Raw genomic sequence first — 23,869 nt, 5'->3', positions numbered from 1 at the left:
AGACCATCCGAGAAGACTCCAGGCGAGTGTTCAATAGTGATCAACATGTGTTCTGGGACATATTTACAATGTACACACTCCACAATTTCAAAAAAACTACTACTACTAAGAGCTACTGATTTTTACTTGTATTAATGGATCGAATTAGGGCTTTCAGGTATTAAAAGTTAATGCTGTTTTGCACAAGCAGTGTGCGACAGTCTCCACTAGAGGTCAGGCGAGATAAAAACTGAAATTAGCAGGGTGTGTTCATTGTCTTAACTTAAAAATAGCCAGAACTGAAGCACAATGGCAGATACCGTAGTTCAGTCACACGGTTTTCATTTTAGATTTGTAAAAGGCGCGCCCTAGCATTGACTCCACCATCAAATGGTGCCTCGTTTGAATCAGACCTCATCAAACTGGCAAACAAATGCTACCGCTATCACAAAATTACCGTTTTCAAATGTAAATGTGCCGGTAGGTTTGTGCGTTTCATCTTCTGTGACAGATGTGGTCATGAAACCGTCGACAATGCAATCACTGTTTCAGTACATGGCCCTTTAAGATATTTGGTGTAACACCGAGTAACAAAGATAAGACGTTTTTTTTTTTTTTACCATAATGAAGAACACATGGATCGGCTTAATACATGACGGATGCTTCAGGCTCAAGTTACTTTAAATGTGACTTACACGAATTTGTAACATGTCGGTTTGATATGTTGGTGACTTCAGCGAAAGCGCACTACATCAGTGCTTAATCAGTTTAGCGTGGTTACATCATCTCCGTAAATGGCTTATGGGACCTCCTGTACATGGTGACACTAAAACGCCAAAGGGGACATCAGCAAAAAAAAAAAAAAAAATCTCAATATAAATAGTTTTATTTGAATTTACAAGGAAGTATCAGTTTTTATCTAAAAAGTAAGACGTTTCAATAGTGAGCAGAATACAATTCGCAAAATAAGGATTCATCTTGGAAGATCTACAAATCAAGTTCGTTGAGTAAAAAAATTAAAGGAAAACACCATCAAGTGCAACAAGGGACGAAATTACCCCAACATTCAACTGGATAAATACAACACAATATTGTATGAAGTATAAGTGAAATATACCCTTTCTTTCAATAGACTGAGATGCAAGTGTTTGTGAAATCATCTGGATATGAGCAAACTAGATATATCAGGTCTTTTACCAGCCCTGACTGTACTGTTCAAGAGAAACAAATAGGCAAAAATTCTTCAAAGCAAGGCACAATTAATTTAAGGGTAATTAAGGATAATGTCTTGGGTGATTGTCAATCATTGTATTGCTTATGGTGTTCCCCATTACAAAAGGCACAACCACATTGATTAATCTAGATATACAAAATTATTCACAAGTAGTTCTTGTTGCCAAATACAAAATGAAAGCAGTTCTCAGCAAATTCACTTACATCATCCCCACAGGGTTTTCTACTAAAACTTCATTCACTATGGAAATCTAAAAACATTTCACAGATTTACTGACAACTGAAACAGTACCATAACACACAATGATCATTTGCTTATATGGTAAGTTCCTTTCTGGACTATTTTTTCAGTATATAGTGAAGGCATATCAGACTACATTGCAAAAAGAGTATAACATGCAACTTCCATGGGAGTTGTGACAGACATCCCTACATAGATCGAAGTAGATGCTCATTAGAAAGGCAAAAATAGACAGTCATAGGTCTTTCGAAATTATCTGATACACGATTAAATGGAATTAACTATTCTGAGTTCAGACACTGACAATGCCTTCGTGAAAATACCACCCTTGTCTTCATACATTTTATTTGGTATTGCTTGCTCAACAATGTGTGATTCTGTTGGATACAGAGCTATAATTAAGCAGCATATAGGTAATCACACACCACAGAAATAAACAACTATGAATGTCTGAACTATAAACCCAAGAGATTAAAGTTAATGAGCTCACTCCTCTGTAACCAGCTTTGAATGCAGTAATGAGGTACTGAACCTGTGCAAATGGAAGGCATTAATGTAAGGGGGATTCAAGGATACAGATTCCTCTTGGAATCATGCAGTGAGGGAAATGACAACTCACAATTATTGGCCAGTACAAGAAGGTTCAGTGTCTGATAGGTTGGCCAGTCCATGCACATATGTGAAATAGTCTATTAAGGCTGATGCACATTGTCTTCACTGGCTCACTGCAAAGGTGTCCAGTTCCTTTCAGTTCTAATATGCATTCATCTTCAAAGTCATAAGAGTCAAACCACCACCCAGTAACCAGGATCAATAATTAATTCAAATACACAGTATGAAAGAGACTTCATAAATAAAGTCTCTTTATAAAGTCTTCATAAAGTCTACTTTATAAAGGTTGAAGAATTGTGCTCAAAGTAATGAAATTGCATGTCATCAGTATGCCTACTTTATACCATATATTCTATTACATTTAACATTTCAAGGATATATTCATTCAGTATTCAAATTCACCATATACACTGTACCTGTGGAAGAGAAAAAGCACTCATCACAACCATAACATACTGTGGAACCATGATAAAAAGAAATCCCATGCACCTTCAAGTTTAGTGTGGAAAAAAGTTACACTTCAGCATATTAAAAGTAGTACTGGGAATCACTTGCTTTGTCAACAATTTAGTGCAGAATTCCAGAGGTATTGTACATGTGACATATTTGCACTGCAGTTGACCAATTTAATTTCTGGATAGCAAATGCTGCGGATAACTTCACCAGAGCTACAATATTTCCTTCCTTTCATCACCGTTTAGAGTCAGTGAAGCCAAACTCCCCATTTTAGAAAGAAAGTGCACATGCTCTAGTTTAAAACTGCAGCAGGAAAAAGAGATGGTCACAAACCTTCCAACAGGTTATTTCATCTCCCTACACACAAAGGAGAATCGCACGACTACGCCGTAAACCTATAATGGAAGCTGTGGTCTCACTCTCCACCTCCTGCGTGGAGTCTAGCAGGCCTTCTTGGTGGAAGCCATGGACAGCAGGATGCTCGGCTTCTCCTCGATGACGCGCACCAGAAGGTTGTCGATGTACTCCTCCAGCTCCAAGATTTTGCCGTCCTTCTTGGAGAGCTCTGCCTGTTGCTTCACCACCAGAGAGATCAGCTCATCCTGGGTCAGCTGGGAGTAGGGTCCGCTCTCCACGGAGCTGGTCACCTAGAGGGGGAAGCGGCAACAGTCAGAACACCCAGGGCATCTGTAAGTATGTATTTACAGTGGGTAGAACGCCCTGAAACTTGGTGCTGCGCTTCGCATTTCTTTCACTGGTCTCTTAAGGGGCTAAACAGATGATAAGAGACAGGGTGTGTGTGTGTGTGTGTGTGTGTGTGTGTGTGTGTGTGTTAGTTCTATGGAATGTGCCAACATTTCAGTTTAGTTGAGTGGGAGCTGCAGCTCTCCACAGGACAGAAACCCAGACTCATTACAGTTGGCAGGCTGCATGTGAAACACCTCAGGGACCTCAAGAGACATATGAATAAAAGAAAAATAAACAGTACCACAGCTTATTACACCCCCCAACAACCCCTCCACCGAATCGCTAATTGGCTGCAAGCAATCTACAATAATTACTCATTGCCTCTATTACAAACAGCTGAGATGAGCTCCACTCTGAGCAGCTGCGAGAGACTGGGCCCGTGAGCAGTACCTTCATCCTCAAAGGCACGTTCTCGTGGATCACAGAGGACTTGATGTCTCGGCCAGACGATATGCTGGTGGGGGTCTGGCTCTCGAGGGAGCTCAGGGGCTTCACTGGGTGAGGTCTGGAAGGAGAGGAGCATGTCAGAAAAAGAAAAAAAACAGGTTGAAAAGATGGTACTTGGAGTCCCTGTTCACGTGTCCCTGGCAGGATTTAAGAGGTTATTTACTGTGAAGCTCTGCCCTGTGAGAAACGTGGGCATGCTAGATTAACATTTCCAGCTTGACAGCAGCTGGCTTCACCGGGTGAACCTTATCAGAAGTTACAAAAGATGTAATTTCCAAGGAAGTAACTTTTTTTTGCTTTTTATTGATTTTCTTTAGGCAAGCACCAAGATGGCTTGTTTGTGCTTCAGCCCCAAACTCACTTCTACACCAAGTTCACAAAGTATAACTTTTCAGATCAGTCTGTTGTAGTCTGCGGTCTCTAAATAGATGGGAGCTCATGTAATACCTTGTACTGCCTTGTTCTGGTTTAGGCTTTTGAGCTGCCTGAACATTTTCAACATGCAAACTTAGCAATTTTTCACCTTCATAACACAAAGAAATAGCTCATTAAAAAGTGACCACAGATGACTTTGGATGCTTATATCTATCTAAAGTCACCAATGTCAGCTTGCCAATAATTATAAGTGGAGGAAGAAAATTATGCATCACACAAATTTAAATGGTGGCATGTTTTAATGGCCCCTCTATCTTCAATCTGCCTGCCTTTTCAAAAGGCTAAACCAGCAGTGACTGGGTGAGGTTTCTGCCAGCCTAGCAATTATTACATTTGTTTAGTGAGAAAGTCAAAGACTTGAAGAGCCACTAACCGTAATGCTCAAGAACTGCCAGTCGAGTGCACACTGCTATTACAGACAGTGACAGCAGTGTAACACAGTGAATAGGTCATTGAGAGAATTTTCAATCAGTGCTTAAACTTTGGCTTTCCAGAATGCTCTATCCACCACAAACCACATAATAAGACAGCAGGATACACCTCTTTAATTTAATCTGAACAGTCCCAGTGCATTGCAGTCTACACGCATGCCAAGCAACCACCTGCAAAGCTCCAAATACAGAAAATGCTTTATCTTTTCAGTGCATATTTTTCAGATACAGCAACCAGAATTTTAAAGACATTCTTGTCCGCACAGAAAGTCACTGGCTTATCTTGCAAATAGCTGGCAGCTTGGAGAGGAAATAATGGCGAGCATTTTAGTAATACATCATTCTCTAGGCCTCTTTCCGCAAACAGGGAAAAAGCTATCATCCCATAAACTGGCTTGATACAGTAATGACACAACCAGAAAATGGCTTCTTCAACCAAAGGAAAGGCATTTCACGAGAGAAACAAATGAATCACTCGCCCAGATGTAAGCAGTACATGCACCACTCATCCAGATGCAAGTACCATAATTCATGCCACAGAAAAACAGCAGCAGCTGCTGTGACAGCTATTGTGATCTTTGCTATCAGTTTGTTTACCAGGTTTGTCAACATCCTGGCTTACCTGCCCACAACCAACCCCACCTCCACCTCCAACAGAGTAGAATGTAAAGAGGTGATTACAGTTTGAGGTATTTAGTCTCACCTGCGTGGGGTAGAGGCTGGCTCGCCTCCTTTCCCTACAGCTCCTCCTCCACTGCTAGTCTGCATTGTAATTGGCTGTGCCTCAGAGGGAGAAACCCAAGCACGCAGTGGGGTCTTTCCTCCAGAAACACCACCTGGCTGAGGAGTGTCATCGCCCCACGCGGTCTTCAGAGGCTCAGAGGTGGTCAGGGAGAAGGGTAGGGAGGAAGAGGGGGAGGAAAACGGGTCCACTTCCCACTGTCCCTCCCTGCCCTGGAAGGGGGCCTTCTCCTCATCCAGACTCCTCAGGTTCCTAACTTCATGCTCCAGTTGCTGCTCTTTTGCTGCTGACATAATCACCATAGTGTCCTCTTTTTTAGGCTGGACCTGTGAGGCCTGATTACTCTTTTTCACTTCAAAATTGTCAGCCTTCACAGGCGGCAGTGGTGCACGGCCCTTCTTTGATGAAGCCCTTTGGAAAACAGGACTTTGCTTGGCCAAGCTGTGCTCTATCGGTTTTTCCTTCTCTGGAAATTTTCCTGTGTCACTGTGGTAGTAATTGGAGAATGGATCCCTCTCACCCTGAGATGCAAAGATCTTCTCAATGTCATCTGCAGTCATTCCCAGCTCTTCAGGCTTCTGCTCTCTTTTGGGCCCACCAGTGAACAAGTCATCCCCACCAATGTCCTGTGCAGGAAGGGCCCATGGGTCATTAGAGAGGAGCGGGTCATTGGGAAACGGGTCAGGTTCTGATTTCTCTTCAACAGGGAACAGCTCTTCGGCTTTCTCCACGAAAAGATCTTGCTTTGGCACGTTAGCAGCCTCCACAGCATCCACAAAAGTGTCAACAGAGGGTTGTGCTTCCTCATTAGCAGCCATCTCAGTGTCTTTTGCCATAATTGTGGTACTGTCTGTCATCCTCCGTGCTTCTTCGGAGTCTTCATTTACAGGTGCCTTCATCACAAACACGCTGGTGTCCTTTCCTTCATTTGCGGACTTCTCTGTCAGTACAGGACCAGAGTTCTTCACCTGTGCCACCGTCTCTGATCCTTTGTTAACAGCCTTCATATAAGCGTTCAAGGTCTGTGCGTCTTCATTAGCAACCTTCTGTACAGTGGCAGAGCGCTCCATCTGTGTCACAGTCCGTGACTCTTTGCTAACGGGTCTTTGCCTGAATGCAACAGGTGGGGGCTCCTTGGCTCGGTTGTCTGGCTTTTCTTGAATCCCACCCGTTACCTTCTCTGAGGGCCTCTGCCTCTCCTTCTCTGGTAAAGGTTTACCAGCACTGACATTAACAGAGGTGTTTAGAACCTTCCTCTCATCCCCCACAAAGGCCTGGGGGGGCTTCATTGAAGGGACACTGCTGTTATGAACCTTCGGTGTTGCTGCCCCAAAGACTCTGGAAGCAAACAGGTTGGGTTTCTCTATTGTAGAAGCCACCTGTCTCGTGCTCTGGCCTTGCTTCACAGTCACGCTGCTTGTTGGTCCACCGGGAGTCACAGCCATGGACTTGGGAGGGACAATCGCCTGCTTGCTGCTTGATCCCACTGGCTTTAAAGCATGAGGTGGCTCCTTCTCATATTCCGTCTGCTTAACACGCCCCGTTGTCTTCATATCAGAAGAAGCAGGTCTGTCCTTGTCAGTCGGACCTTGCCAATCACCTAAGCCTGGGCCAGGCCTGTCCACACTCATTTCTTGGCCACTCAGCTCCGGGGGGTATTCCCTCTGTCTCTGCGTGACCTCTGCCACAATATGGTCCCATCTCATCTGCCCCTGAACACCATGCTTCCTCTTCGGGTACAGGGTGTCGTAGTCTGGAAGAGGGAGGGCAGGGAGCTTGGTCTGCTGGGAACTTGAGGTTTCCGCATTTCCTGAGCTGCTGTGCTCAGCTATGGGGTGTAAATACCCACTTGCGGCTGCCGTTTTTGCCGAGAGGCTTCTCGGATTTGTTTTGGGTTGCCTTGACGCTGGGCTGTGGGTGTCTGTCTGGGCAGGTACAGCGGGCAATGGTTTGTGTGTGGGTGGCGGGATATCTCTCTTAGTCGCATTCTGATAGCTGGGAGGAAGGGGTGCTTGCCGCTTCTTCTCAGTAGAGGAGGCAGAGGAGCCTGCAGCAGCCAGGTTCTCAGTGCTGCTGCTGAGGCTCTCTGTAGAACTCCACCTGGGTTTGGGAGGAGCCAGGGAGGTGTGCAGCTCAGAAAACATGTCGGACGTTTGTGAAGGGAGGCTAGAGGTGGAGGAATCGGAGGAGGATGAGGAGGAAGGGGAACGCTTGGTAAGGGAGTCTGCGTTCAGAGGTGGGGAGGGGGGCTCGCTTTTATCGGTTTCAGCCTTCCCAGATATGACCAATCTGCCAAAGGAGCAAAAACAGAACACAGATGCTGGCAAATCAGTGCCCAGCCCACAGCACCATCGTAGAAACATCGCTGGGTCTGCCAACCAACAGTGAATAAACAGCATGTCCCCTAAAGAGAACTAATTGTAATCTGCACAGTGATGTGCAACTGTCGTCCATCTTTAAATATTCAGTACTTATCCAGGTCAAACTTTAATTCTGCAACTTTAAAATGCAGTAAGATGTGGTTTAAAAGGATGTAAAGGTTTAATTGGGGGAAAGCCAGTACAATATTAAATATCTACTGTTTTAATTTAAATACTTTTATTCAGATTCTGTATTCTCCGATACAAAAGTAATCTACATCACTTTTTCTGACTGCTTTAATAAGGCCACTGGAAAGAGCGTGGCTCTTGCTGTGAGAATTTTAAAAGGACGAGCCATTACAGGAATGTCGGAGGAGCTCTGCAGTTCGTACCTAACAAGACAATATAAACTGCCAGACTCTCTAGAGGGGATTTCTCCATCCGTATGAGGACAGAATAAATGGTAATTCACAGTCAGAAAGCGTGATGGGGTTTCAGCGGTCAAAAGGCAAAAACAGACTACGCATTTTACGCATCTGACATTTACTGTGCTTTAATCCCCAGGAAGCAATTCTAGTCTGAGAAATTCAGTTTCTCTTAAAATACGATGAACCACATATAAATGGCAAACTCAGTATTAAAGCCGAGAAAATCCTACAATAGTATTTAATAAATTTGTCTGCCTTTTCATTTTATTCTCATTAGGTTCGATCTCTGTAAACAAGTTGACTCTTACAGTAGAACATTCCACGCATTCCATGGCAGTGGCAGTCAGACTACAAAGAATTGCAAGAGTCTCAAGCCCTGTCTGGTTGACCCATTTTGGGTCAGACAAATTTCCTCAGATATCGAATCAGTCACTTAGCAGTATAGAAAAGACCGCACCAAGTTCACTCACCATCAGAAAGTCGTGGTGTTAATAAGCCCCACTCAAAGAGGACATTTGGAAATAAATCCCTTGATCCAAACAGGCACACTGACAAACACACACACACAACAATACACACACTGCCAGTTAGTCACCCTAAGTGAGCTCACATCACCGCTGAACAACCTGTTTGACACCATACCATACCACCACTGTGGACACGCCCACCCAAATACCTAAACAGCCAATCGCCACGTGACCAAACCTGCCAGACAGGTTGGCGACTACCAGAGCAAAGAGTGATTTGATGATTTTCGTTGCTTCTCAAACAATAAATTATATCCCATTTTTGCTTGGGGTGATGAATGAAAAAAATAACATATGTGAACCTTCAGTGAAATAAAGTGAATACGAAGAAGGAAGAGTCATTACAGAAAGCCGTTTAATCTTGAGTGACAGGGTCTGGTAGACAGATTATCAGTAATCCTAAACAACCCCATGGAGCGCAGATTGAACAACCCAAAGCAGTAGTGTTAGTGACTGAAATCTAAAAAGCTGGCATTTTCGTGGTCACAGACTACACACCGACGAGCACAAATCCTGCGATCATAGTCAAAACTGCCAACCACTGATAAGGTTCACCAGGTGACAAATAAAAACAGCAGTTGGAATAATATCTGCTCATTTATATCTAGCGGAAGAGTGAAAAAAACAACGTTGTGGGCATCAGTCATTGAAGCTGAACCGTTGCAGTCGCAGTTCAAGAGGGAAGTTCTTTTTTTTTTTTTTTTTAAGGCCCAAGACATGCCAAACCCACCTTGGCCACCTAGTATCTACACAACACACAGTAGTATTTGAATAGATGCAATTTCAACACAACCTGATCCCACCCGTTAATCACACATTCTAGGTGGAATCGACGCCCTTTTGACATGCAAGGCAATGACCAGGACACACCAATAGAGTGATTTTTGACCAATCCCAATGCATTGTGTGTTGTCCTTAATTTATATTGGCAGGTTTAAGAGAGTGTTAGCCTTTTTCCTTTATGTACACAACATTTTGGCACTAGCAGTTGTGAACATTAACCAAAGATGTAGACATAAAAAGAAAGAAAACTACCACTTGTTTGCCTTAGTTATTTATTTTATCTTATGATATATGTATCTTTGTTATGATAAAAACAAACCACAATACTATAGGATTCAACCTCCAATTTTACCTCTTATGAGTGCATGTAAACCATTCTACTCAGTCTTGGAAACGACACAAATAGGTGTCACCATACAAAGGGGAATTCCACCAGAGGAGCAAAAATAACAATGTTTCTTCCACTTAAAATGGCTGGTATCCTTGTTCCCTTCTTTCACGGCCCCCGTAACACCACATAAACCGATTCCAGCGTTCAGGAACTGAGGCATGTCCTCAATATGTGTACCGCCCAGAGGAAAGGCTGCACAGATTCGGTGGCCGTTAAATGATCTGGACGGATCACCGCCTGCTCTGCATCTGCTTACAGCCCTTCCTGATAACAGGAGAATCAGAATGGATACCCACAGGTCCTGCATTGGTCTGCGGGTGATTTTCAGGTGTAGATCCCCTTTGTATCTAACGAATACAATGTGCCCCGGGGCACTGCTGCCCAGAACACTGCTGACTGGATAAAAAAAATGAAAATCTCCTCCTTTTCAGGGTGATACTTTCAATATGTCTCCACCCACAGTAAAAGGGCATACTTCATTCAGCACACATCACTTCAGATGACAGGTGATCACAGAAGGAGGTCACAGACATGGGCCTCCACAGAGTACAACCATTAATACACATTGGTTTAGTTTTGCATTTTTCATAATGGGTGCTCGATGGCTCTAGACTAAGTGAGCAGGGTGAAATGTAAGGAGCAGCAGCCTTATCAGCACTAAGACACTCTGTCTGGCTATTGTGTTTCACTGCTGAGGAATAGTAATTAGTTAAATTTGACATGCATAGCCAATGCGCCAACCCTTAATTTGGGTAAACATCAGAGAGCTCAGAGAGTTTTGCTCCAACCAAAACATGTGCCACCTAGCACCCCCAGTGACAGAATTATGAGAGAATTCTGTCACTGAAAGAGAGAATGTTAGTGGAATTGGATTACAGAAGATAGTTCCTGGAGGTAATCAATGGTTAATAGCAGGTGGTGTCTTTTCCAAGCTGCTGCCTGCACTGGAGTGCATCTCAAGTTACCTCTCATTAGGCAGCCCTGGTGGCAGTTTGCTGAGACATGTACAAGCCACCTCATTAGAACTGCTCGTAGAAACATTGCCTCTCATTGCTTTTGTTAACACATTGCACTAACAATGAATCTGGTCCCATGCAGACTTTGCCATAGCAATGAATATGGAACCATGCAGACACTGCAGTAAGAATGAATATGGAACCATGCAGACACTGCAGTAAGAATGAATGGAACCATGCAGACACTGACCTGGGCTTGACGGCAGACACCTTAGCTGTGCGGCTCGGGAAGCCAGTGGACGGGGTATGGGGGCTGCGAACCTCCCGCTGCGGTTCTGGGGGATTCTCCTCAAAGGGGTTGAGGGGTTCCGGGCTCAGCGAGATCTCCTCGAAAGGGTTGGTGGAGGCCAGAGGCAGAGGGACCTCCGTGTGTTCCCTGAAGAGGCTGTGAGGAGCGGATTTGGGCTTCTCCTCCTGCAGGGCAGGGGCAGGCTGCTCCGGCGGCTCCTCCTTCTTCTCCTCCTTCTTCCTGATGATGCCGAACAGGGAGGAGAGCCTGTCGCTCACTGAGGCCTCCTCCTGGTGCTTCTGCTCCTCTGCCTTCCTGGCCTCCTCCTGCCGTCGTAGCACCTCCTGCCTCCGGGTCTCCTCCTGGAGTCTGCGCTCCTCCTCTGCCTGCCGGGCCTCCTCTTGCCTCCTCCTCTCCTGCTCCTCCTGCCGAGCGCGCTCCTCCTGCAGCCTCCTGGCCTCCTCCCTGCGCCTCTCCTCCGCCTGCCTGTTCTCCTCCTCCTGCTGCTCCTGCTCTTTCCGCCGCTGCTCCAGCAGGTCCCTCTCCCGCGCCTCAGCCCTGTAGGAGGGCAGGCTCAGTCCTTTGAGGGAGTCCACGGAGACGTCCGAGTTGTGCCTCCCCTGGCCCCTGCGCAGGTCCTCCACGGAGCCCTGGCCGGAGCTGTTCAGGCTGAGGCTGGAGCCGGCCTTGGTCATCTTGGGCTCGGGCTCCTCGGCATACACGTGGCTGCCGTTGATGCACAGGTTGTTCTGCTCGCCGGCGCCCTGCTTGGAGCGGCTCAGGAGGGAGAAGGGACCCTGGGACACCTTGCTGTCCGTGCTGCCTGTGCGCTTGTGGGCCAGGAACTTGAACTTCTTTTTCACTGTGAGAGATCATCGAAATTAGACAACAGGTTAGTAGATACGCTTGCCGAGAATATTATTTCACCCATGAAAATTTTATTATGTTTTATTAATCTTTTAACCTGCCACTTTTACCTACCTGACTGTAATACAAGTATTTTTTGTTTCTATGCAAACTTCATTCTACATGAAGTTTGTAGAATAATCAGTACTCAAAAATGACAAAAGACTTCATGCAAAAGGAATTCCTGAAAAGGCAATGCAGTTGAGGGAGGAGCTTGGGCTGAGTTCAAGCATGGGCAGATACTCCTACCTTCAGGCGAGTCCATGTTGAGGCCAGAGGAACGGCTGCCGCTGAGGGCCGAGTTCTTCTCGGGAAGGGAGCCCAGCGTGGACATGGACTGGGAGACGTTGCGCTGCAGGTTGGACTTGGGGGCGAAGAGGGTCTTCATCTTGGACTTCTTCTTGACCCCGGGGGAATCGGCGTGGGCGTCCCCTTCGCCCTCGCTGTCCGTCATCACCTGGGTGGTCGAGGGCACGATGGCCGAGGCCGAGTCGGAGAAGCCGTCCTTCTTCTTGCCGCGGATCTTGTCCTTCAGCTTGCCGATGCGGGAGCGGGGCTTGTCCTGAAAGGAGAGGTCGAACATGCTGGCCGTCATGTTGTTCCGCATGAACTGGATGTCCAGGAGCACCTCCCCCCTGTCTTTGTCCGCCTTCCCGTTCTTGTCGAGCAGCTTGAACCACCTAGCGAGTGACAGAGAGAGAGTTACCCACTTTTACTGCTCATTTTACCCTTTCCCTGTTTGTTCGACGCGTACAGTCCCAGTCAAAAGTTTGTACAGTTTTCTTTATTTTTACCATTTTCCACATTTTAGTATAATAGTAAACACATCATAACTATGAAACATCACAAATGAAATTATGCAGTGACCAAAAAAGTCTTATATCTCATATTTCACATTCTTCAAAACAGCCAAAAAATACTTCTTAAAATTCTTTTTTTTTTTTTTTTTTGGAAAGAAATTCATACATAGGCATTAACATCATGATTTATATTTGTCTAAAAAAAATCTCAAGCATTTAAGTGCAAGTCTTTAGATCAAAATATCCTTCAGTGCATGTTTCCCCACTATCTTAATCAGGTATGTTCACATTTTTGACCGGTCCTGTATGGCTGAGGGGTGGGGAGGATAATGAATTCCAAAAAGCATCATGCAGGTCTATGATTAAACATTCTTAAGTGCAAGTGATAAGAAAATATTTTCAGTCCCAAGGACAAAAATGTATCTGTCAACTGCACGGACACTTCGAACAAATCTAATTACGCAATTTGGGGGAAGCCATGCGAACACAGTGACAGCTAGAGTGTTCTATCTTAAAAAAGTCCTTGGCGTATCTTGCTTTTACGTAAACAGGCAGTTAAACCACTTAAGGTTAAAATGAATCTTGGCTCTTGAGACCCAAAAACAAGCATACAGCATTCACCCACGATGGTCTGCCTGTTCCACGACCTGTTGGTCACAGAATGGGACCCATAAAACAAACAATTACAGTCCCTGAGCTGGACAGGGTGGAGGAACCATCAATGACCCACATTCATTCTTAAAGGAGTGTTCTGGCAAGCACTGTCCACAAATATTACACAACATCCACGGCCCTTTTCTTCCCCCCCAAAGACATGAATTCTTTCCTCCCCATTTTCTTAAGAGAGCAGTGCTTTCAGTGTAAACTGTATAATCATGTGACTGCCATTCTCACGCTTCCTGGACCTGATCTTAATGTCACCATGGAACACTGACGCATTCACATACGCAATGTATACATGACATCTCATTCAGAAGAACAATAGGTGAACCTAAGAAGCAGCACTGACATGGCAGAGAGGATAAAATATGTGACTTGCTCACATTTCTCTAACAGTTAAATGTTTTCCATGTGTGGTCGAAACTCGCTGTACACTTGCTGCTGTTGGGAAACGTTGGGGTTTAACAGGCAAAGACAGATCATTTTATGTGGGGGGGGCTGAAGAGTGTTGTTTGGATTATGAGTCACTCTGCAGATAACCCAGAGCCTGCTTTTCATTTCAGCGAGCTCTCGAGTGCTGAGGGGGGGGCGAGTTGTCAAGGACTATGTCTCTCCTTAAGGCTCCGTGCTGAGAACAGCAGGCCTCAAACGGCTGGAGGTCGACCAAAAACACAAAAACATCGAGAGAAACTAAACCTGCCAGGCCCGCTATCGTCCTGCTGCAGGCCAAGATGGACACAGGGTTTGTTTATCTCACGGCTACAGTCAAGAAAACGCTCCCTGGTCTCGAATCCCTGCTTTCATTACTGAAGAACTCCCCAAGGCTTCAAGGCCCCATTCAGAGGTCAAAGTCCACGCAGATAGGCTTGAATCAACACCACCCAGGCATTACAGGCATTCCTCACTCCTGACCTAATATTGCAGTAGAGGAGCTAATGGCTATTAGAGGCCTGCTATGAGGGTTCGTAAGACAGTGACATCACCATGTACAAGAGCAAAAGTGCCAACCCACAGGGAATGTTTATTGCCATTTGCACTATTATTATACACTACACAATACCCTTGGACAGCATGCGTGTATTTTATGAGCCAGGTATTGAATATGTTGTGGTTCTTACAGAGGCCATTGGTATGTGCTTAATGTTCCTATCCTAGAGCTAAACACGCTCGCAGTCGGAATTCCTGGAAAATCATCAGGAAGCAGACAGACAAAAAAGCACACTAGCAAGCAGGGAGGACCCGTGGGGGAAATTAGAGGCCTTTTTCGGAGGGGCTAGGAAAAGAGTGCGTGCCCTGTCCTTGTGGAAAGTGTTATCAGCAGCGCAAAAAAGCATCAAGCCAATTCAAACCGAGCGACAACACAGTCTGTACTAGTGACAAAGGTCAGAGGCACGAGAGCTGGCAAGCGCGGAAACTTTTCATGCGGGAGTCAATTGAAACTCGTCACCTCTACAATTCATCTTTTCAGCCTCACCAAACTGGTGTTGTGCCAATGGAGAACAGGCACCGGCTGTGAACATGTGTCTGGGGAGTTAACAAGAACCAGAATGGCAAGTTTCTCCAGAGACCGCCTACAGTTGGTCGCAGCTTCGTTTACAATGAGGCGTTGTCTCTCGTCTTCTAATTGTGTGTGCGCGTTTTTTTTTTAATAGAGGAATACAAAACCCTCTTACCGTGTGAAGCACACTCATTATAGTCAGCTGATCAGTCCTGATAGACCAGTTCTTGAAACACACTGAAACAAAGATACTTCCAGGTGCACCACAGACCCAGTCACATTGATTCCAGTGACAATAAATCCTAAAATTTCATGAAGTGGAATGTGATACATTCTTTAAATACAGGTAACCACAGGGTGAGGGAAAAGAAAGCCTAAACAGAAATATCTCTTCATATCTTATATCTTATGAATGGAGTTGCTCTGAGGTTTATCACCTTAGTCATACACATTGGCTGTACCATCAAATATAATTCTCAACGTCATGGCTTCTGTTATTGAGTTTCCAGTGTCCTACCGAGTGGTGGGAATGTGCTTTTAAACTAGACAGATGAGTTCTCCAGTTTCACTGCCATAGGCCAGATCACTAACACTGTATTGATGGGAGGACAGTGTTCCATGGGGTTTTCTCTCTACATTCACATGACTGCTTTATGCTGAGGGACAAAGATCTCGCAGCAGTGAGACGCTGGGGCCTCAGGTCAGGGTCATGTGCTGGCATATTAATATTATATGGGAGCAGGACAGCAACTGAGCATCAAGCATTACTCAGGAGACATGAGTGCAGCATGCAACGTGCAACGAAATTCGATGCTGTGTGTGTGTGTGTGTGCGCGCGTGTGTGTGCGGGTGTGTGTGCGGGTGTGTGTGTGTGTGTGTGTGTGTGTGTGTGTGTGTGTGTGTGTGTGTGTGCGGGGGTGTGTTTGTGTGCAGGTGTGTGTGTGCAGGTGTGTGTGTGTGGTGGGATGGAACGCACAGCTGAACCTGCGGTGAGCATTACAGCTACACTGTAATGGTTTGCATGTTTCAGGAATCGCACACACTGCAGAAGGCTATCCGATAAGCAAATTATGAACACAGCTAATGTCAAAGACGCGTCACTGGCCGTGTGCATTGGAAGAGGCAGGGCTTGCAGCCCAGTCTGAGTCTGTGCCAGCCCAAGCACACCTGGCCCTGTCGCCCCCTGATGACCGCAGGCTGACTCCTACACGGCAACCGAACTCTGCTCCGCTCCACAAATACTCCTCCCGAGCAGTCACACGTAGCCCCGGAGCGGTCACGCAGGGGAGAGGAATCAGAACACAATGCTGACAGGCTGGCTTTTTGTGCTGTGTGAGGCAAGGCCCGGAAGTGTCATTAAATGCCGTACTTATAACAACTTTCTTCTGCGTGAGCAGACATAGAAATACAGGGTGTAGCAGTGTTCACATTTAGAACATTGTATAAGACATGGTGTGTTTATTTTCCCAGTTTCAGTTTTGACGCATCGCGTCGTTTTTAAAGCTGGTCTGAGCACTATACACCCAAAAAGATCGCGCCACCGTTGTGGGACACGCCCATTTTGGGTCCAGCCCCTGTTATTTATAGAGACTGTGCGCACATCCCTGTTGAAAATCAGCTTTAAACAGACCTCAGGATTCAGGAAGACATACAGGGCATTCTTGCCGTCAGTCTCCAAAAAGAGAAATAGCCAGGTGCACGTGGTACTGAGTAGAAACGGGAAGGTGACACACAACAAGCAAATCAGAAGTGCTCTTCCTCCTGAACTCTGACTTTTCAGCACAGTCCTTCCTCAAAGTACACAAAAGAGAGCACGACAGGGACTGAGTGTGTTATTCTAATGGCTGCCATTCAACTGACAAACCCCAGCCAGGAATTATAACTGATATTTGGGTGGTGTACACGGCAAACATCTGGTAGGGGCCAGAAAAAAGGGGGGAGGAGTGAGCTGTTATTCCAATGCCCTTGGACTGTTCCATAGTCCTAGCCTTTACCCTGCAGTACTGATAAGGTCTTACTAGGACACTCCCTATTTTTATCAATCTCAAAGTGTGGGTATATGTGTGTGTGTGTGTGTGTGTGTGTGTGTGTGTGTGTGTGTGTGTGTGTGTGTGTGTGAGAGAGAGAAAGAGTGAGAGTAACTGTGAGAAACAGAGAAAGTATATGTTTCCTTGTTTATAGCATAAACATCAGGTGATACAGGCACACACATTCCCATCAATGACGAGACTGTTCCAGCTGCCCCCAAAGCAGTCGTCACCATCTCAGGGACAATCTGAAACCGCCATCTCTCCTCAGCTGGGAATCTGACAGAAGACGTGTCCTCCTCTGGCAGAAATAAATCTAAATCAACCACATCAGACCACCTCTCGGGGGGAGGGCCATATCAAAATCAAATCTCATTCAAGGGTTTTTTTTTCTCCTGTTTAATGGGACACAAAAGGCCACGGTTTCCAAACCAACCAATTATCCTACCCGAAAGGCGCACTCCTGGACACGGTTTGATCTCAGCGTTTGAAGTGACGTGTGTTAACGAAAGGGGCAAGCCATCGGAAAGCAAGAGGCAATTACAATAATTACCGTCAGGGACTGTACAAAGGGGAGAGGGGCAATCGAAAGCACGCAAGGAGTGCTGAAAGCCACGTAGCCTGTGCAAGTCACACCCAACCAGACATGAGCCACTCCACTAATGACAGATATGACGTATTCAGCTCTCCAATCATGCACATGTCAGGACCAATCAGAGCACAGAGACTCAGCCCCATGGACATGCACTCAGGCTCTGCTCCATTCTACAAGGAGAATAATGAGTGTCCTTGACAAATTTCCACTGAACACGCACTAAAATGTTGTAGCTTAAATGAGATGTTTTTTTTTTGCAGTGGGGCCTGACATAGCTGCAGTTGAGCTTACAGCCACAGTTTCTTCAATGATTATAAAACTGATTCTAGAATCCCTGAAGCTTTCTTAGAGCCCCAACGTCTCACACCTGATTGGGTAATTGGTTCATTCAGCTCTGCTGGGCAGGCGGAATTCTTAAATCCAGCGGCGACATTAAACGACAGCTGAAAGCAGGGAGAGATTTTGGATTTTCTACCCATGCGTCACAGTGAATGTACATGAACAATCTGCTTCCGCCAGGGCTCGGCAGTGCTCCTGCTCCATTTGCTCCACGCTTGTGCTGACAGAGCCGTTTGCCACCGAGGCTGTGCACTTCACTGCGACCGCCCCCGCTGAGCCACAGTCTGTTTGGAGTGCATGCAAATGTTTGCCCTTGACAGAAGTTCTGCTAGGGCAGAGCCCTGGCCCAGGGTAAACGCCCACTCAGAATGGCCTGCTGCAAAACATTAAACGAATGGGAAAACAAGGCCCGTGGACGAGATGGGGGATGGAGGGGGTGGAGGAGGTGGATGGCTTTCCTAATGGGCCGATTTAGAAAAAACTATTTTAACTCTGTCACATCAGGGTTTCATGTGAGAACGTGTGGAAACAGCCCAGTGTCGAGGGAGAAGGAACAGCAGCAGAGAAACTGCTTCCTCTGCGTTGTAAACATGAGAAAGCTCTTTCTTTCAGCATGATGCATGACTTCATTGGCCTGAATGAATTCATATTCAATACCAACCACAGCTGAAATAAAGCATGGGAACATTGTGTTTCATGGACCAGCTTGCTATAGCTAACTGCCGCAGGCAATCAGCAGAAGCAGGTGTTAATGTTAATATGTTTAGCATCTCTTCGGTGGACTTATCCCATATCCTCAGGACTGACCTCAGTCAACTCCTTCAGGCAGCAGGCAGGTACAGGTCAGTATTACAAAACACTTCCGCCGCCACACAGTGACCGTGACCAAGCAAAGTGAGCAAGATGATCTTGAGCCATAAACTGCGAGTCACATCCTGTGAAGCTGGTAAACCGCTGAGGGGTACAGTCAAGCTGTGGAATAGGACACTCTGCCTGAGGAGCCCCACACGCTCTTGCTGGGCTCCTGGTCAATCAGGCTTTGAAATGTCTTCGCTCATAAGCTGCTCCAGGGACCAAGGTGGAACCCGAACAGAAGCTGAGGATCCCACAGACCGGCCACGGCCGAAAGGGGAAAGAGGAAGAAAGAGAGAGGACAATAGACGGCCTTCTCTGTAAAGGCAGATCCACTCGCTGGCAGGCCATTCCGCCGCGTTAAACAAAAAGGGGTCTTATCGCCACTTCATTATAACCACTTTAGTCTGGCATTCAGAGAATCGCAGACTAACAGTAAGGGCAATACCTCTGCAGGCATTTTCACCTACCACTTCCTCTCTGAACAGGGAGACTATCGCTGACTCAGATCTCTCTCAGCGGAGGACTGACGGTTCAATAGAAACAGTCCTGTATTATTCGAAATATGAATGTCAGCATGTACTGGGAACACACGCACTGGGACAGGCGTATGGGTTCAGTCAATAGAGATGACGTAAACCCACATGAAATGACAAATGGAAATTCACACTCATACAGAGGCCTGGGCTCCCATTAACCAACAACTATGCAGTGCTGAAATGTTTTTTATTGCTCTGGGTCAGAAATTGAGTGGATCGCTTACGCAACACAAAGAGATCCACCTTCAAAGAGGAACTACCCTTAATCGCAAATAAATCTCCAGCACACATGCACACAGAAACGAGAGGTGAGAAAACAAACCTGTATGTGCACACTGAAATACACCAGTGCTGAAGACACATGGTGAAGCCATGTGTCTGATAATGCTGAAAATGACTTGCTCACAGGATTAGTTTACCTTCAGCAAACAACTTCTGAAGCTGCAAAAAAAAGCCAAATCCAATGAGGTTGTGAATCCAACCTCAAACAACTCCTTTCTACACTAATGCGTTTTCCATTTCAAGCTGCAAAAATCTGTTGTTCAAGAGTCAAATTTCTCTGATGCCGCTTTGGAAGTCCTATACATGACGTTCAGTGTTTTTCTTTACAATTGGTAGATTTTCGTCAAAGTAGTTTGTACAGCTATTGATTCCAGATTCTATGTAACCTTATGCACAGGGTTATGTACACAAGATATACACTAGGCATTTTTACTTCCACAACAAAAAAGATTCAAATGTTAAAACTTGGGAGAATATTCAAATATTCTCCCAATATTACAGAATATTCAAATATCAAATAAATCAGAATGTGTTTCAATTCCCCTCACTGGAGGCATAGTGATGTAAACATTATTGAAGTTGTCCCCGTTTTCCACTGTGATTAATACTGAAATCAGATACTGGCAATGCAGTTTATGTTTCAGGCAAACCACTAGGGGAACATTAAAGCTAGCAAAGGGATATTCTTTCTAGCCTGTAGGGTGAGAGAAGCACTATTTTGTGCCTCCCCTTCCCTCATAAATCCTGTGGTCCATTAAGGAAAAAAAAAAAACACAAGCACTTAAAACTCCAAACCGCAAGACGTGTAACATGTATACCAATAACGCTTTTGCCAATGATGCAACTGATCATATTCTTAAGCACCGCCATTTAGCACACTGCTGATGAATCTATTATTAGTCTGAGGCAGGCCAAAGCCTCTCGGGAATGACTGAATCCAGGGGCTGGGATAGGTGTGTCATTCTGACATCAGTACAGACACAATAAAAGCAGGCAGATTCCATCCAAGTCACTGCGATTCTGACCCCAACAGTGGAATGCACCGTGGAAACAAAGGCCAGGGGAGTGAAGACACGTGAACAGCAGGAGAACACTGTGTTCAACACGCCATTAATTAGCATCGCATCACGCTCCTCACTGGTGTTCGCCAATAAACACAAGCCACCGGCTGCGAACGATGCTCCTGGAAAGGACCTGTCGCGTTAGAACATGGCGTGGAGCGACTGTCAGAGCAGGGGCAAGGCCCGTGCATGAGAAAGCAGGAGTGTAATTTCACAGCTGCCAGCCTGCGTTGCTGTTGAACCGTCTCTCAGGAAGGCTTGTCATCAATACAGATGCAACCCGAAAGCCTCGAGACAGCCCCATGGAACCGAGTGTAACAGAATAACCAATACATCGCTCCGCTCACTGTCAAAACAGATTACATCAACCTGGCAATCTACTGAAAATTTTGTTTATTGCCAAACCAATGTCACCAAGTTATCTAGTGTAACAAATTTAGTAATGAGGACATGTTTGTTCCCTCCCTAAAACACTATGGACTATAGATAGATAGATAGATATTATCTTTCGCAAGTCTGTTGAACAGTATAAAATCATGTTACTTATTCAAGTGTGCCACTTGCTTCTATCAGTACCATATGGGGCTGAGGGAAAAGTTCTTTTTTCAGACCTTGTAGTCCCAACACCTGCCAGAGAGAATGTAGGTATATTTCGGGTCCCATATATAATTATAGCCCTATAATTCTGCCTTTTACTTGAATATTTCAACAGCATATTTATGCACTTGGATACCAGCTGTTGAATTGTTCTATTACTGTGACACTTTATTATTCTGTACTGCACTAGTTATTATTGCACCGTGTAATGTACCACGTTTAGATGTAGACTGTCGTTTACTGTGCGTGCTGTTGATCACGGGGCCTAGCTATATGAACGTTTGTAGCTTTGTTTGTCAGTCGATCGGGATAAGAGCGTCTTCCAAATGGCTAAATCTACAACACATGCTTGTAGGAGAACAGTGGAAGTGAAAAAAAAAACAGCTTGCCTTACATAAAACCCAATATTTCGCCAAACACCAAGACCCTGAGGCACTCACTCAGTCTTATTGCGAGACTTCTTCTCGTGGAGTTCCACCAGGTTGATGACCGCCTGTCCCAGAAGCTTGTCCAATCCCACTAAGGCTCGGTGCATTACTATAATGTAGAGGGTGCACCGCTCCGCGTTGCCGTGGTGGAAGAGCGGCAGGTCGAACGTGGCCTCTTCCTTCCACACCGGGGCAACGCACTTCTCTGCCACCGAGGTGGAGAACTTATCTTTGGCCACCTGCATGATGGCATACGCGTCGTTGGTTCCATTCTTACCCTTGATTCTAAGATTCCGAGCCTGGAACACCGTTACCTGTACACTGGTAGGGTACCACTGCTGGCTTTGGTCCGCCAAAGCCATTTCGACTGACAACGAGTTCAGTGACTTAAACTAAGAAAAGTCTCCGGACAAAAGCCGCAACGGATCTGAAACTTGTGAAACTTTGTTCGGGACTCGCGATTAACTTTTACGTTGTCTTGTTACTATGCTCCTTTACACGCGGCTGCATGTCTGAATTTAGTCTTCCCAGCAGTAGGAGTATTTCACAACTCCCGTCACGCCTCTCTCTTGAAGATCTTACAACACGATACGCTGACGAATAATTCAGCTGGGATGATATGTATACGCCCTTAACAACAGTTTGGCAGGCTAAACTAGTTATATGTACAGCTTATTAAGAAGAAATTAGTCGTATTAATATGCTGCAGAAATCAAGGTGCTATTTTGTACCACAGGAGATCGATTCGTTGAATTGAAAACAATTTATTTTATACTGATTCAATTCACGTACTTTGCTAATTATCTAACTCCATAAAAGACACCACAGGCTCATTCCTTTCTCAACTGCCCACTTTGGTAGCCAACTAGCTTGTTAGCTTCTGTTTACGCGACGCCTGGTTACCCGGTGAAGCAACTGAAAAGACAGATTGAACTTGAGTATTATAGCTAGAAGACCTTGAACATCAATGAAAGAATCAATAGGCTGAAGTCAGCTAGTTAACGCTCTGTGAAAATGTAGGCTACTTTTTTCATTTCAGTCATAGCCTTTGCTTGGAACAATACTCAGTGATTTGTTCTAGAACAACGCTCGTAAACGCGATTATTCTTTGTTGCTACATTCGACGCGGTGATCCAGGTCGGAAACGTTAGTAAATTAATTTAATTCATAGCACTCACTGATGTCCTCTACTTTCTATATACATTTAATATAACTGAACATGCAGCGGGCTCGTAGCTACGAGTTGTTCAATATTTATAGCTAGCGAACTAGGCTAATTCACGCCTGAAAAAAAAAGGATAACCATTGAACGCGTTTCCAGAAGCCCAGTTAGCCTGCTAGCAAAAATGGGCTGTTGGGAATTAGTTACCTATTTGCAAACCATGCTCAAGACGGAATCCCTCAATCTTACATAACGACTTTGTGTGTACGAGTATCTCCACCGTTTTTTTTTTTCGTTCTAAACAAACTTCCTCTTCGCTTTAGCTTATTAGCATAATGCCCCCGCCCATCCTCAAAGTCTTTCATCTTATTTGCCAAGTGACGGTCACTCAACTCCTTTGCTTCCGTAATTGGACAGTGGCAACAGGTTGGCCTTTAACAGGGCAGGTACAATTTGAGCGCACATCGCATGGCAACAACCATTACGTCATTTTCAAAACAATGGCTTGTCTGTTTGGGAATGACCCTCTCAGAATATGCAGGTATCGTTTCTTCAATTGTACACTCAGTGTCCATTGTGTAGACTCTCGCTGAGTTTCGATGTATGTGTGAATCTAAAATGTTAAAATATATCGAGGTACCTAGACCTACATCCTAAAGTTCAACTGTTCTTGCACTGCATATTGAGATTTTCTGTTACCTTTTAGGCCTATAAATACAACTAATAAATAGTGTTTCATGGCCAATATTATAGATGTTTTCAGACAATACCGTAGCTACTAAGCGGCCTCGGCCGTCTAGACTTACCGCTGATATTTTGTTTGGATTAATGTTGCAGAACATCAGAACATATTAGGCCTCATTGATTTTTTTAAATCGTTGCAATGGCGCATCCTATTATCCCTCAACCGATATATTACTGATCAAAAGAAACAAACCAGAGGCACCTTAATTTGCATCAGGAGGTTTCCCTTGGTCAGACACGAGCCCTTGAATGGAGGGTGCTACCAAGTGTCATTGAAAACAGACTCCTGCCTCATGAATTTCTCCCTCACCGCAAAAAAAAA

At 45.2% G+C, this 23,869-nt stretch overlaps 1 protein-coding gene across 2 annotated transcripts; it reads right to left on the bottom strand.

The window, feature by feature from the left end:
- Window positions 1-986: 986 nt before the first annotated feature.
- On the bottom strand, window positions 987-23,108 carry rab11fip1a (RAB11 family interacting protein 1 (class I) a). 2 transcript variants are annotated; one of them, XM_036526323.1, is made up of 5 exons: window positions 21,654-23,108; window positions 12,213-12,643; window positions 11,019-11,919; window positions 3,659-3,773; window positions 987-3,168 (listed from the first exon to the last, which is right to left on the bottom strand). In XM_036526323.1, the coding sequence occupies exons 1-5, from the start codon at window positions 22,001-22,003 to the stop codon at window positions 2,962-2,964; spliced, it is 2,004 nt and encodes a 667-aa protein (XP_036382216.1). In that variant the 5' UTR covers window positions 22,004-23,108; the 3' UTR covers window positions 987-2,961. The 2 variants fall into 2 exon arrangements, with proteins under 2 accessions (XP_036382216.1, XP_036382215.1); XM_036526322.1 differs by lacking the exons at window positions 11,019-11,919; window positions 12,213-12,643; window positions 21,654-23,108 and adding exons at window positions 5,285-7,612; window positions 8,582-8,856.
- Window positions 23,109-23,869: the final 761 nt, after the last annotated feature.

The sequence above is a fragment of the Megalops cyprinoides genome, chromosome 4 (assembly GCF_013368585.1).
Source record: "Megalops cyprinoides isolate fMegCyp1 chromosome 4, fMegCyp1.pri, whole genome shotgun sequence".
Classification (NCBI taxonomy): domain Eukaryota; kingdom Metazoa; phylum Chordata; class Actinopteri; order Elopiformes; family Megalopidae; genus Megalops; species Megalops cyprinoides.
Note: the sequence above shows the minus strand (reverse complement) of the source record. Positions and strands in the feature narration are given on the sequence as shown.

Coding starts and splice junctions, on each gene's coding strand:
- rab11fip1a (XM_036526322.1), bottom strand. CDS start 7,467: ATGTTTTCTGAGCTGCACACCTCCCTGGCTCCTCCCAAACCCAGGTGG. Junction 3,774..5,284: donor CCAGCCTCTACCCCACGCAG/GTGAGACTAAAT, acceptor CTCTCCTTCCAG/ACCTCACCCAGTGAAGCCCC. Junction 3,169..3,658: donor ACGTGCCTTTGAGGATGAAG/GTACTGCTCACG, acceptor TTCCCCCTCTAG/GTGACCAGCTCCGTGGAGAG.